Consider the following 12,668-nt stretch of genomic DNA (forward strand, 5'->3'; position numbering starts at 1 on the left):
GCGCTGGGCCCTTAGGCTGCTCTGGAGCGATGTGGAGCAGGACTGGCACCGCTCGGGCCCGAGAGGGAGCTGTGCTGGTCCCTCAGGCTGAGCCGCAGTCCGGCTGCCCCCGGAGGGATGCAGAGCAGGACTGGCGCCACTCGGGGCTGAGGGATGCTGTAACTCTGACGCCCTGTGCTCTCTCCCTCGCTGCAGGAGCCCTGGCGGCGTGCTGAGCTCTCACTATGAATGCTATCGTTGCTCTCTGCCATTTCTGTGAGCTCCATGGCCCTCGCACCCTGTTCTGCACTGAGGTTCTGCACTCGCCGCTTCCCCAAGGCGCTGGCAGTGGGGACATCGCTGGGCAGAATGAGCAGGTGGAAGAGGAGGAAGGTGGGATTCAGATGAGCAGTCGGATCCGCTCTCACAGCCCAGCAGAAGGGGCCAGTGCTGACTCCAGCAGCCCAGGGCCAAAGAAGTCTGACATGTGTGAGGCAAGTGTGAAGATCCGGGTGTGGATATCAGTGGCCTTTGGCTCTAGGATTCAGTAATGCAAGTGAAATTGTTTAGATGAAGAAAAACAAGTGGACAGCACTTGCTTTGTATGTGACTGCTAGTGCCAGAAAATCTCCAAGTACTCATAAACTGTAATGATCCATGACAAGAGGATGAAGGAACTGTGGTTGAGTACATAGACCTTGGCAGGGCGTTGTCTTGAGGTCTCTTTAAGCCCTGTGATCTGTGAAGTATTTTCCTCATCCTCAAAGAGCATTTCCTTTATTAGATTAGGTCAGATCATGGATTAATAAGAATTTTAGGAGCAGTATTGATTAGGACTCAAAAAAATGCCAAAGCAGTTAAAAGAGTAGAAAAAAGTGCATATTCTCAGTCATTCAGGGCTGTTCAGCCTGGAGAAGAGAAGGTGTGTGGAGACCTCATAGCAACCTTCCAGTACCTGAAGGAGCCTACAAGAAAACCAGAGAGGCACTCTGCATCAGGAGCTGTAGTGATAGGACCAGGGGTAATGGGCTCAAAGTGAAAGAGGGGAAATTTAGGTTAGATATACAAAAGGAATTCTTCCCTGTGAGAGTGCTCACCACTGGCACAGCTTGTCCAGAGAAACTGTGAGTGCTCCATCCCTAGAAGTGTTCCAGGCCAGGTTGGATGGGGCTTGGAGCGACCTGGTCTGGTGGAAGGTGTCCATGGGAGGGGATTGGAACCATATGATCCTTAAGGTCCCTTGCAACCCAAACCATTCCATGATTCTATGATTTTCATATTTGCCTCCGATTGGTACTTGCTCTGAGATATCTGTTGTTTGCTTTCCCTTGGGTCTGGTCAGGTTTGTTAGGCCAGTTGGTTTCACAGCTCCTGTTAAATGAATTTTACCACTTGTAGAGCCAGCACCCAGTTCCCAATGAAACTCAGTAGTTAAAAATGAGGGTAAGAGCAGAGGAAGCATACCAGAGTTCAGTGTGAGGAGTTGGGTTCAAATGCTGACCCTGTCTCACATTTCTTATCTTCTTAAGTGTCCTTAGCTATACCTGTAAGTAACATTCCATGATGTTTTGGAAATGTGAGGTAACTGCATCCTCATTTATGGCTGGATTTGCTTTTCTGCCTTCAGGGGTGCCGCTCTCTTGCAGGAGGACATCCAGGATATGTCAGCCATGACAAAGAAACCTCCATCAAGTATGTCAGTCACCAGCACCCAAACCACCCCCAGCTGTTCAGCATCGTGCGCCAGGCCTGCGTCCGCAGCCTCAGCTGTGAGGTAACTGCCCTGGAGGGCAGGGAGAGACCTGGCTCTGGCCTGATGCATCATTTCAAATCCAAGATATCCCTTTGCTGATCCTGATTGCTCTGTGCAGCCTGAAACAAGGAAGGAATGAGGTGGAAAGACAGAGGAACAACTCTGTTCATTCCAGGATTGGTGATTTAAGGCTGATCTTTAATAACTGTATAGGTTCCTTCCTCTCACCTTGTGAGACTAAGAATGTTCCTTTCTTGGTTTTGTTGCTATGTGTTTATTGTTTTTCTTTGTAAAATTCTGTTTTGTAAAAGCATTGGAATCTCTAGTTTAGTGCCACGAAGTATTTGATCTTTGCAGACCATTAACATCCATGACCTCACAGCAGTGAAGGGAAAGACCTTACAGATCAATCAGCATTTGTGTGTCAGGCTCAGGAAAATCCTTTGTGTTTTCTCAGTGTTGTAGCTGAATAGAGCTGAACTTTTATAATACAGTTAAATTGAAGTTTTGCAGTGTTTGTGGGATGCCCCTGGAGGGACTGTTAGACCACACTTTTTGGTTGGTAGCCTAAGAGAAGCTTCATTTATTCACCGAGTGTGTGTTAAAGCACGGGGAGATTTGTTCAGATTGTTACTGTGTGGTGTGTGTATTGACTTTGGGATGTGTGTCCCTTCCGTTCAGGTCTGCCCAGGACGTGAGGGCCCTATTTTTTTCGGAGATGAGCAGCACGGCTTTGTGTTCAGCCACACCTTCTTTATCAAAGACAGCCTGGCTCGAGGTTTCCAGCGCTGGTACAGCATCATCACCATCATGATGGACCGGATTTACCTCATCAACTCCTGGCCTTTCTTGTTGGGAAAGATTAGAGGGATCATTGATGAGCTTCAGGGCAAAGCACTGAAGGTAGGTCAGTGCAGAGTCCCCTTGACTCAGTGCCAGTGAAACGTGATGGCTGATTGACAGCTGGGGCAAAAAGTTGATCCAGCTCATGCCAGGGTGGTTATTAATGATGACACAAGGGACAAGAGGATGGTGTGGCTGTCCCATCCCTGGAAGTGTTCAAGGCCAGGTTGGATGGTGCTTGGAGCAACTTGATCTAGTGGAAGTTGTCCCTGCCCATGGAACGAGATGAGCTTTAAGGTCCTTCCAACCCAAACCATTCCCGGATTCTATGTCTGGGGTGTAGGAGTGAAGGAACACAGTGCCTTTGTCATTCTAAACAGTCAGTGCTTTTCACAGACCTGTGAGACAATAGCTCTGTTAGTAATGTAAGTAACAAAACTTGTGAAGGACGATGACTTTGGAGCACAAATGTTACTTAATGATAGTTTTAGTCAATCTAAGGATGAGTTGTCTCTTCCCTCTGTTTTCCCACAATTGACAGTGTATTTTGGATGATTACGTGTGACTCACTCTTTTCACTTGTTATTTTTGTTGTGTTCTTTTGGCTCAGCATTATGTAAACATTTTGTCTTCTCCAGTCTCTGACACTGTCCCTGCTGTGTGTGCAGGTGTTTGAGGCAGAGCAGTTCGGGTGCCCTCAGCGTGCCCAGCGCATGAACACAGCCTTCACTCCCTTCCTGCACCAGCGGAACGGGAATGCTGCGCGTTCCTTAACCTCCCTGACCAACGATGAGAACCTGTGGGCATGTCTGCACACCTCCTTTGCTTGGTAATGCCTCTGGTGCTTTTGGGTCCTACAGCCCCTTCCTGAAGGGAATACTGTTGTAGTCTGAAAGGGTGAGAATGTGGTTTGAGAGTTTGGGGTAAGTCGATGTGGTAAGTTGGACTTTGCTAAGTAGTGTCTGAATTGGAAGGAGCCAGTGCTGATGCCTTTAGGACCAAAAACAAAGTCTTTTTGCTGTGAAGTAACACTAATGTGGCAGCTAATTACAGAAGGGACCCACAAGGACCATCCAGTCCAACTCCTGGCCCTGCACAGGACATCCCCAACAATCCACCATCTGCCTGAAAGCACTGCCCAAATGCTTCTTGAGCTCTGTTAGGCTTTAGGCTGTGACCAGTGCCCTGGGGAGTTGTTCCAGTGCCCAAATATCCTCTGGATGAAAACCTTTTCCTAATATCCAGCCTAAACCTCCCCTGACACAGCTCCATGCCATTCCTGTGGGACCTGTCCCTGGTTCCCAGAGAGATGAGATAGTTCAGTGCCTGTCCCAAGTCTGTGTAGGTGGAAACGTTTTGCACTGTGAACGTGTGGAGGAAGAGAATACAAGATGCTTCTACCCCCTGTGTCTTGTACCTCGAATTCACACATGACATGCAGCAGTTGTTCACCTGGAAGTGCCTGTGTGTTGTGATAGGCAATGTGGGAGGTGCAGCCCTTTGGCTCTGTGGCAATCCAGTCGCTCCAGTGCCTGACTGGCTCATTAAATTTCCCTGGAAAGATGCCACAGAGAGGGTTGCAACACTGACATGTGATTTGGATGGGGGATAAGTGTGTTGCACAAAGGAATTGCAGAATGGTAGGATGTGGGTGACTTTATGTGGCAGCAGTTGTAAGATGCATTGATAGTTCCATCCTGAGGAGAGCAGAGGGATGTGTTGAAAGGAAACACCAGCTGCTTAGTGGTTGGATTTTTTGTGGAGCTCATGGCACCAAGTTTCTTACTGGATTTTTGCACCTAGCAGGCAGCCTGGCTGAACACTGCTGCTCTCTCTTTCAATGTCTCCAGGCTGCTGAAAGCTTGTGGTAGTCGGCTTACGGAGAAACTTCTGGAGGGAGCACCCACAGAGGACACCCTCGTTCAGATGGAAAAACTTGAAGGTGAGATAGAAATTTCCAGTGCTGGAAAAGACACTCTGAGAATGCTTTGAATGGTAAAGCACCAAGTCCTTTCATCAGCAACATAAGCACAGGATTACTCATCAGCTCTACCTTCGTGGTAGTCTCTGTGGCAGCTGATGTGTTCTCCCATCTGGAGATGACTCTGACAGGAATGTGACATCCAGGCGCCTCGTGGGCTCTGTGCTCACAGATGTGGTGTTTGTCACTCGAGTAGGAGTGTTGCATCATCACAATGATTGTTCTCCCTGCCTGGGCTGGCCCTCCCACTGAATCTCCACAGCCAGAAGGACTTGCTGTCATAACATAGGGACTTGCTTCTTTTTCTACAAACTTTCTGAAATTAAAGGATCATCATTTTTCTTTCTTGCATTGGATTGTTTTATTAACCTATTTAGACTCGAGTCTACAAAGCTTTGCCATAACCTTTAAAACAAGAATAGAGAAAACGTAGCTGGTTGAAAGATGTGACTTTGTGTTTTGTAGAAGATGAAAAGTCCTTCTTGACCCTTTGGTGGTTTATCTTACCTTTGAATTTGCACTTCATTAACTCTTAGGTGCGTCTGTGCTGCTGCCAGGACTTCAGTTCCTGTGTTCTGAGTCTGTCTTCTCACATACAGCCAAAATCACTTGGCTGCAGCACATGTAGGCACTTTGGAGACAGTTCCCATGCCTAGAGAGCAGCAATTCTTTTGACCACTGTGCCTTTTTTTGCTAGATCTGAAAGAAGAGTCAGAAGGCTGGGATGGTTCTGAGGAAGAAGAGAAGCCTTCTTCCCAGCCAGACCTTGTGGAAGGGCAGGAGCTGTCTAAGTGCTCACCTGAAACATCTCTGATGCCAGATTGCAACAGCTGGAACGTGGCTCACAGGAGGTTGTCTGTCTTTCGCTCTCTCAGGCACATGAGACAGGTAAGACAGGGGATGCTGAATTCACAAACTCTTGTCTCCTGATATTGTTTTTTTGTCAAGATACATTTATTTCCTGCAACCTGCACTTCTTTCCTGGCTCTGTGCTCAGCACAGTGCCTGCCCAGTCAGTAACATGATGTGAACTGCCTCTCTGGGGGCGCTCCCTTCCTCTGAGATCACATGGGCCCTAGTGATCATCAGTCATGTGCAGTGGGGTCATATGATTTCACTCCTGTTCTGCACTTTGCCTCTTCCCAAGAGTAGTGGCAGTAATTTAATACAGAAGTCATGGAGCGTCTTCAAAGCCAAGTATGATTTGCTTAAAGCAAAAGTGTTTCAGACCTGCTAAATGTTCATCTGCTGTTCTATTCTAGCCGTTTTTCCTGTGTATCAGTCATGTCTGTGACAGGGCAAACTGGACATTTCCCTCATTTTCATGACCAATGCAGAATGGTTTTGGGGTTTTTTCCAGGTTCTTGGGGCATCAGCATTCCGAATGCTAGCTTGGCATGTCCTGATGGGGAACCAGGTCATCTGGAAAGCTCGAGACATGGATCTTGTCCAGTCTGCCTTTGACGTGCTACGGGTAGAAACTTTTCCCTTTATTTCCTGGCTGCATATCTTTACATGTATTTCTCAAGTAGTCCAACCTTCATAATGACCTGACATGTAATCTTGTGAAGAATGTGCTCTAAATTACGTGTTTTTGCAAAAACAACCACCAAAAAACCATGCACCAAACAAAAACCCCTCAGCCTTTGGATGTCTTGCTTGTCCTCAGTAACTGCATAATCTTTCAAGCTAAGTAGGATACTTTGATCCCCCAAATCAGGAGCATCTGCCTGAGCAGTGCTGCAGGTCTTGGTTTGCCCTGGAAGTCGGGGAGAAAACTGTACGTTCCAGTTTAGTTCCTTGACACGTTTCCTTCCCTCTCCAGACGATGCTGCCAGTTGGTTGTGTGCGGATCATCCCCTACAGTGACCAGTATGAAGAGGCATATCGGTGTAACTTCCTGGGCCTTAGCCCACACGTCCAAATCCCACCCCACATCCTGTCATCTGGTAAGAACCCGTTGCAGAACCCTCTCCTTTCGCTAGTGTCTTATGTTAAAGGCCACAAGATTATTACCTTGCCAAACAAGTACTGGCTGTATGAACCGAACCCTGAACCACTCTATTTTGTTCTCCCTGTGTATCCTTGCTGGTCAGCGGTTGAAAGATGTGACACCTTCTTTCAGCACTGGTCACAGCAGGGTCTGTAGGTGTATTTTAGAAGCTGGGCTAGCACAGTTCATGCTCTTCGGGGCTCTCGTTGCTCTAGAGTTTGCAGTTCTCGTGGAAGTTCGCGCTGCGACGCGCTCCAGTCTCTACCCAGCTGCGTTCGACGACGAGCAGTCCCTCAACAAGTACGAGTTCGTGGTCACCAGTGGCAGTCCTGTGGCAGCAGATCGAGGTGGGTGATTTGGAAGCAGAAAGAACCTGTATCACTGAGGTCAAAAGAGCATCTTGATACTTAGCTGTTCTTTGTGCTCTTCATGGATTGGCCCTTAAGGAAGTCTGAGTAGAAACCAGGTCAGTTATACAACAGAGTGGTTGCTGTTTGTGGTGATTTGGAGCTCCACCACAGACTCGTTAGTTATGAAGGATTTGCTTTGTGTTTGTTTTGAGGAAGTCATGCTTATAAGGATCATGACATCACTCATCTCCCATGTTCCACTTGGCAGACAAGTATGATTGATAGAGAAATACCCAGAGTTTGTTATTTTGTTTCACTGACTTCGGTCAAGCACTTGAACACTTGCACCTAGGTGTGATTTGAGCCAGGTCTGTCAGTCTGGGGTTTTCTGGGAAGTCTTAATTTAGATGCATTGGCCTTACTGAGTGTATCAAAAAACATGGCAGATGGTTCATCCTCCCTGCTCCATCCTCTGAAAACACAGATTCAAAGCAGTATGAATCTGCTCCTCCATAGGAATGGAGGTATGAACCTCCCTCCATAGTTGTTCTTCCTGTTGTAGATCCAAGGTGTATAATTAGAGTAGTTTACTTTCCATCTATCAGTGGCATGTCCAGAAGCTTCTGGACAGTAATAGTCACTGCAAGGTCTTTTCTTCACTGCAGCATCACACTTACTAGATCATGGCTTATTGGGCAAAAAAGCCCAAGGAATTCCAAGCAGGGAATTCCTAAAAGTGGTCCAGGAGTGCCTTGGGTTGGTTGTTGGTTTATTTGCTCACTAAGTATCCTGGAACTGCCCTTAACAAGAAAAACATTAAATCAAGAGTGAGTGGAGACTTCAAAACTGAGGGTTTCTGGGTTTGTGTTTGTATATTGTACAGAGCAGGAAGATTTTTCATAACCTTGTGTGTTTTTATTGAGTTTTTAATAAGGGACTAGAAACAGCAAAATCTAACCAGCAGTTTAAAAGTGGGGCTGAAGAAAACAAAGGCCCCTGAACCTGTTTGCATGTCCCAAGACCCTTCACAGAATTCCCTTTTGCTTCTTGAATCAGATGTTTTTCTACTGGGATGATCTTTAGCTCCTCTTCTGTGAAAATTACATCCCAACAGGGCACTGAGGGATGTATTTAGCAGTTAATAGCAAAGGTGTGAGCAAGTAACCTACAGCTTGTGTGTTCTCTTTCTCCCTCTTTCCCCCTCTCTCTGCTCCTGCAGTTGGCCCAACAATCTTGAACAAGATTGAAGCTGCTCTGACCAACCAGAACCTCTCAGTAGATGTTGTGGATCAGTGCCTTGTTTGCCTGAAGGAGGAGTGGATGAAGTAAGTACAACTGCATTGCTGTCAGAGAAACAGCTTTGGCACTGACCCTGGAACAGTTACAGCAGAGTTCTGGGCAGACTCGTGTAGTCAGGTCACTTCTGCTTTAGTCCAAGAGTAGTTGGATTTACAGGAGTAAATTAAGTCGGGAATTAATATCGGAGTTTTTCTACTCTAGTACTAACTCTTTTTGGCTTTCAGCAGTTCTTAACCTTTATGCTTGGTTCACACATCTGTAGGTTACCTGCATGACAATACCTGTAGGCCTCACCTTCTTTAGGAGGATTAAGTATGCAAATCCCTCTCTGCCTGTCAGAGTGCTGTACCCCAGCGCGGGTACAAGCCAAACAGATGTCAGGGTTGTGCCTTCAGGCACCACATTTCAAAGGTGCAAGTAGCTAGAAAGGAAGACCAGTCAGTCGTGTGAAATAACTCGTGTGGAATAACTCGTGGGACATCATGATTCTGTGAGTTTACCTGAAGGCCAGATGGGCACTGGATGTGTCTCCCAGGGAGATTTCCAGTTGTCACAGTTAATTGTTTCACTTTCCGCTAGAATGAAAAAAACAAACTAGAAATATGTATGTTGCTACTGAGAATGAGTCGACTCCCTAACGGATCCCCCTTCTTCACTCAAAGCATGAGAATAGTTCCCATAAAACATTGGTGGAAGTTTTTGTTAACATTTTGTTGCGGTAGATGCTGAGAAAAGCTCCAGTTCATGCTTGTTTCCTGTTGTGTGCAAACCCATTCAGTAGTGACAGGAATGTCTTCTTCCTGCAGCAAAGTGAAAGTCCTCTTTAAATTCACTAAAGTGGACAGCAGACCCAAGGAGGATACCCAAAAACTGCTGAGCATTCTGGGAGCTGCGGAGGAGGACAATGTCAAGCTTCTCAAGTTCTGGATGACTGGCCTGAGCAAGACGTACAAGTCCCACCTAATGTCAACAGTTCGCAGCCCAACGTCCTCAGAGTCCCGGAACTAAAGGGTGCAAACCTCACCTGCTGCCTCCAGAGAACAGCAGGGACCCCGTGTTACCTCTGCTGAGCCTGCAGCATGTGCTTTAGGGGGACAGTGAAGCTTCAGCACTGTCCTCCTGGTCCTCAAACCAACTTGAAGAGTGACTTGAGTCTTTCCTAATTGCTGTGAGACTGGACTAATGAGTGCTAATACACAGTGCTGCTCTCTGTCCTGAAACTGGACTCCATCTGGCCCTGCACACTCCAGACTAACATATAGCAACACTCAGAGAATCCGAGTGAATGAATTAAAACCCCATCCTGTCCTCCTTAACATTATGGTGTGGCAGCAGACCTCAGTTTCAGATTCCTTGGCAAGAGTTTGATACCTGTGACAACGTCCTGAACTCCTGGGAGTGGATATAGTTAGTCTCACAGAATCCCACATGAATCTCCTCAACACCTGAGAGAACAAGAGCCAAAACTGAGCGACGTCACAGGGCATGGATCACATGTAAATTATTTCAAACCACTTCACGCTCGGATTTGAGAGACAATTTTCTGCTGTAGCATAAGGCAGGATATCCCACCGGAGTCCTGTCACTCCTCTTTATTTATTTGTGTCTTGACTTGAGATGGTTTCAGCGTTTGCTTTGGAAATCTTGTCTGGGAGGGTGAATTGTAAAATAAGAAGTCTCAAAATGCAGCTTCCTTGCCTCTCAGAGGGCAAATCCTCGCCTTGTTTCACTTCTGGGTGCAGAACTTCCAGGTAATGAAGATAACCTCACCAGGATAAGGTTCTGGAGTTCTTCTGTCTTCAGAAATAGTTTTTTAGCTTCCTAATTAAGTTAAGCAGAAGAGATTCAACCTGTAGGTGCTCCCTTATATAACTCTATAGTAGCCATTTTTGCTTAATAGTTCATGGAAACATTGGTGCATTTTTTAATTACCTGAACAGATATTCCTTATCAGGAGTCACTGTTTCTGTTGTGAAGTCTGGGGTTTATGTCTTTGTAGATTTTCTGGATCATTGTTGGGAAAACTTGACGTTACCTTAGACATTTTTAACAAGCCACTAGCAGGTTTTACCCAGGTGATCTTCTACACTCATTCAAGCTCAGAGAGGATGTTCCAACTTGTCACGAGTTCTGTTCTTTATACAATATGCAGGTTGATTTTTGTCTGGAACATCTGTAAAATGGAGACAGGCATTAAATCTCACAAGAGCTATTTTTGTAAAATGGACAAAGCCTGGTTTTGTGTTAATTCTGTGTGTGGTGGGGGGGGAAGCAGTGGCTGATCCACAGAATTCCTGCCTCTTACCCTAGATGTACAGAATTTAATACATCTTTTCCTCTTAACTTTGAGTTAGTTTCGTGTAGACTGACCTAGTACTCTATTTTGGTACTTGAAAGCTATTGTGGTGCAGTTCAGAGCTGTGTAACACAGCAGGGGAAACATCATTTGGCATTTCAACCTTCTCGATGGCTGAACTGCTTTATCTTTTACAAAACAGCTCTCCCAAGCAATCCAACATCAAAACCCAGTCCAGTGGTTTCTTCCAGAACAGCAAAAAGGTGATCACAAGGTCAGAGCTGAGGCTGCTGCTTCTTGTGCAAGTGATGAGTCATATGCAGTGTCAGTCTGTCTCCAGCTGACCTGAACAAGGCTGTCACGGACACCCAGACCGAGTAAACCCACCATTTTTGAGCCAGGGCAAGGAAACCACTCACTTAACATCTATAAAATGCCCCGGGGAAAGAAGGTGGAGAGCTGCTAAGTCAGTGAACGTGTAACCCAGATGCTCTTGCCTGCCAGAACACATCTAGATGTAGGATTAGCAAATAATTGTCTGGGCAAGTTCCTGCAGCTCACAGACGAGGCTGCGGGTGCTGCTCTTGCCATCAGCGATAGCTGGAATGTGCACAACTTAATTAACAAAAATCGTGTCTGCAGACATCTCTCACCACCTTCCTTCCCTCTGAACGACAGGCCTCGGAGTCAAACTGGTAAGGCAGGGTGTTTATTCCAGTGTGATTTCCCTTCCTGCTTGGCCGAGCAGTGTGTACCTGGGAGTGAGGAATGTCAGACCCAGCGCTGGGTCACTGCTGGGTGCAGTTACAGGCAAAGCCTTTTGGCACCAGGTCTGCCACCCCTGTCCCCTCAGCCAGGCACAATCCAGCAGGTCAAGGCAGGTGATTGTCCCTCTCTACTCTGCCCTGGTGAGACACCTCACCTGGGGTACTGTGTCCTGATCTGGTACCCCAACATGAGAAGGATGTGGAGCTGCTGGAGGGTTCTAGAGGAGAGCACAGAGGTGATTGGTGGGTTGCAGTGCCTCTGCCACTGAGACAGGCTGGGAGAGCTGGGGGTGTTCAGCCTGGATAAGACTCTGGGGAGACTTTAGAGCACCTTCCAGTGCCTAAAGAGTAGTGATGGGACAAGGGGGAATGGCTTCAGCTGACAGAGGGCAGGGTAGGTTGGATATTAGGAAAAACCTCTTCCCTGTGAGGGTGGTGAGGCACTGGCACAGGTTGCCCGGAGAAGCTGTGGCTGTTCCATCTCTGGAAGTGTTCAAGGCCAGGTTGGATGGGGCTTGGAGCAACCTGGGCTAGTGGAAGATGTCTCTGCCCATGGCAGGGGGTAGAACTGGATGATCTTTAAAGTCCTTCCAACACAAACCATCCTGTGATTAAAGGATGTGTTGTGTATCTGCAGTGCTAATGTGTGAGGAAGGGTTTGGGGAGCAGAGAAGGGTTTGGTGTGTGGGGAGGAGTTTGATATATGGTGAAGGATTTGGTGTGTGAGGAAGTGTTCAGTGTTTGGGGAAATGTTTGGTGTGTGGGGAAGGATTGAGTGAGTGGTGAAGGATTAGATGTGCAGGGAAAGGTTCGATGTATGGTGAAGGGTTTGCTGTGGGGAAAGGTCTGGTATGTGGGGAGGGGTTAAGTGTGTGGAGAGGGGTTTGGTATTTGAGGAAGGATTCAACGTTTGGGGAAAGGCTCAGTGTGTGTTGAAGGGTTCAGTGTGGAATGATTTGGTGTGTGGTGAAGGGTTCAGTGTATGGTGAAGAGTTTGATGTATGATGAAGAGTTCCTGTGTGTGTATGATGATGGGGTCGGTGCGTGATGAAGGGTTTGGTGTATGACGAAGGGCTCGGCGCGTGATGAAGGGTTCCTGTGTGTTGAAGGGTTTGGTGTGTGACAAAGGGTTTGGTGTATGACGAAGGGTTCCTGTGTGTTGAAGGATTCAGTGTATGACGAAGCGCTCGGTGCGTGATGAAGGGCTCGGGATGTGAGGAAGAGTTCCTGTGTGTTGAAGGACTCAGTGCATGATGAAGGGTTCGGTGTATGTTGAAAGGTTCCTGTGTGACGAAGTGCTCAGTGTGTGTTGAAGCGCTCGGTGTGTGTTGAAGTGCTCGGTGTATGATGAAGCCCTCGGTGCGTGACGAAGCGCTCAGTGTGTGTTGCAGGGTTCGGTGTGTGTTG

General features: G+C 47.2%; 1 protein-coding gene across 1 annotated transcript; it reads left to right on the top strand.

Moving 5' to 3' along the window:
- The first annotated feature begins 188 nt into the window (after window positions 1-188).
- FLCN (folliculin) lies at window positions 189-9,651 on the top strand. The gene is made up of 11 exons (XM_009076633.1): window positions 189-473; window positions 1,607-1,753; window positions 2,414-2,635; window positions 3,244-3,404; window positions 4,426-4,517; window positions 5,254-5,444; window positions 5,917-6,030; window positions 6,382-6,505; window positions 6,765-6,896; window positions 8,119-8,224; window positions 9,005-9,651. Exons 1-11 carry the CDS (start codon window positions 225-227, stop codon window positions 9,204-9,206), a joined length of 1,740 nt encoding a protein of 579 aa, XP_009074881.1. The 5' UTR covers window positions 189-224; the 3' UTR covers window positions 9,207-9,651.
- The last annotated feature ends 3,017 nt before the right edge of the window (window positions 9,652-12,668 follow it).

The sequence above is a fragment of the Acanthisitta chloris genome, unplaced genomic scaffold, assembly GCF_000695815.1.
Source record: "Acanthisitta chloris isolate BGI_N310 unplaced genomic scaffold, ASM69581v1 scaffold15116, whole genome shotgun sequence".
NCBI classification, from domain to species: domain Eukaryota; kingdom Metazoa; phylum Chordata; class Aves; order Passeriformes; family Acanthisittidae; genus Acanthisitta; species Acanthisitta chloris.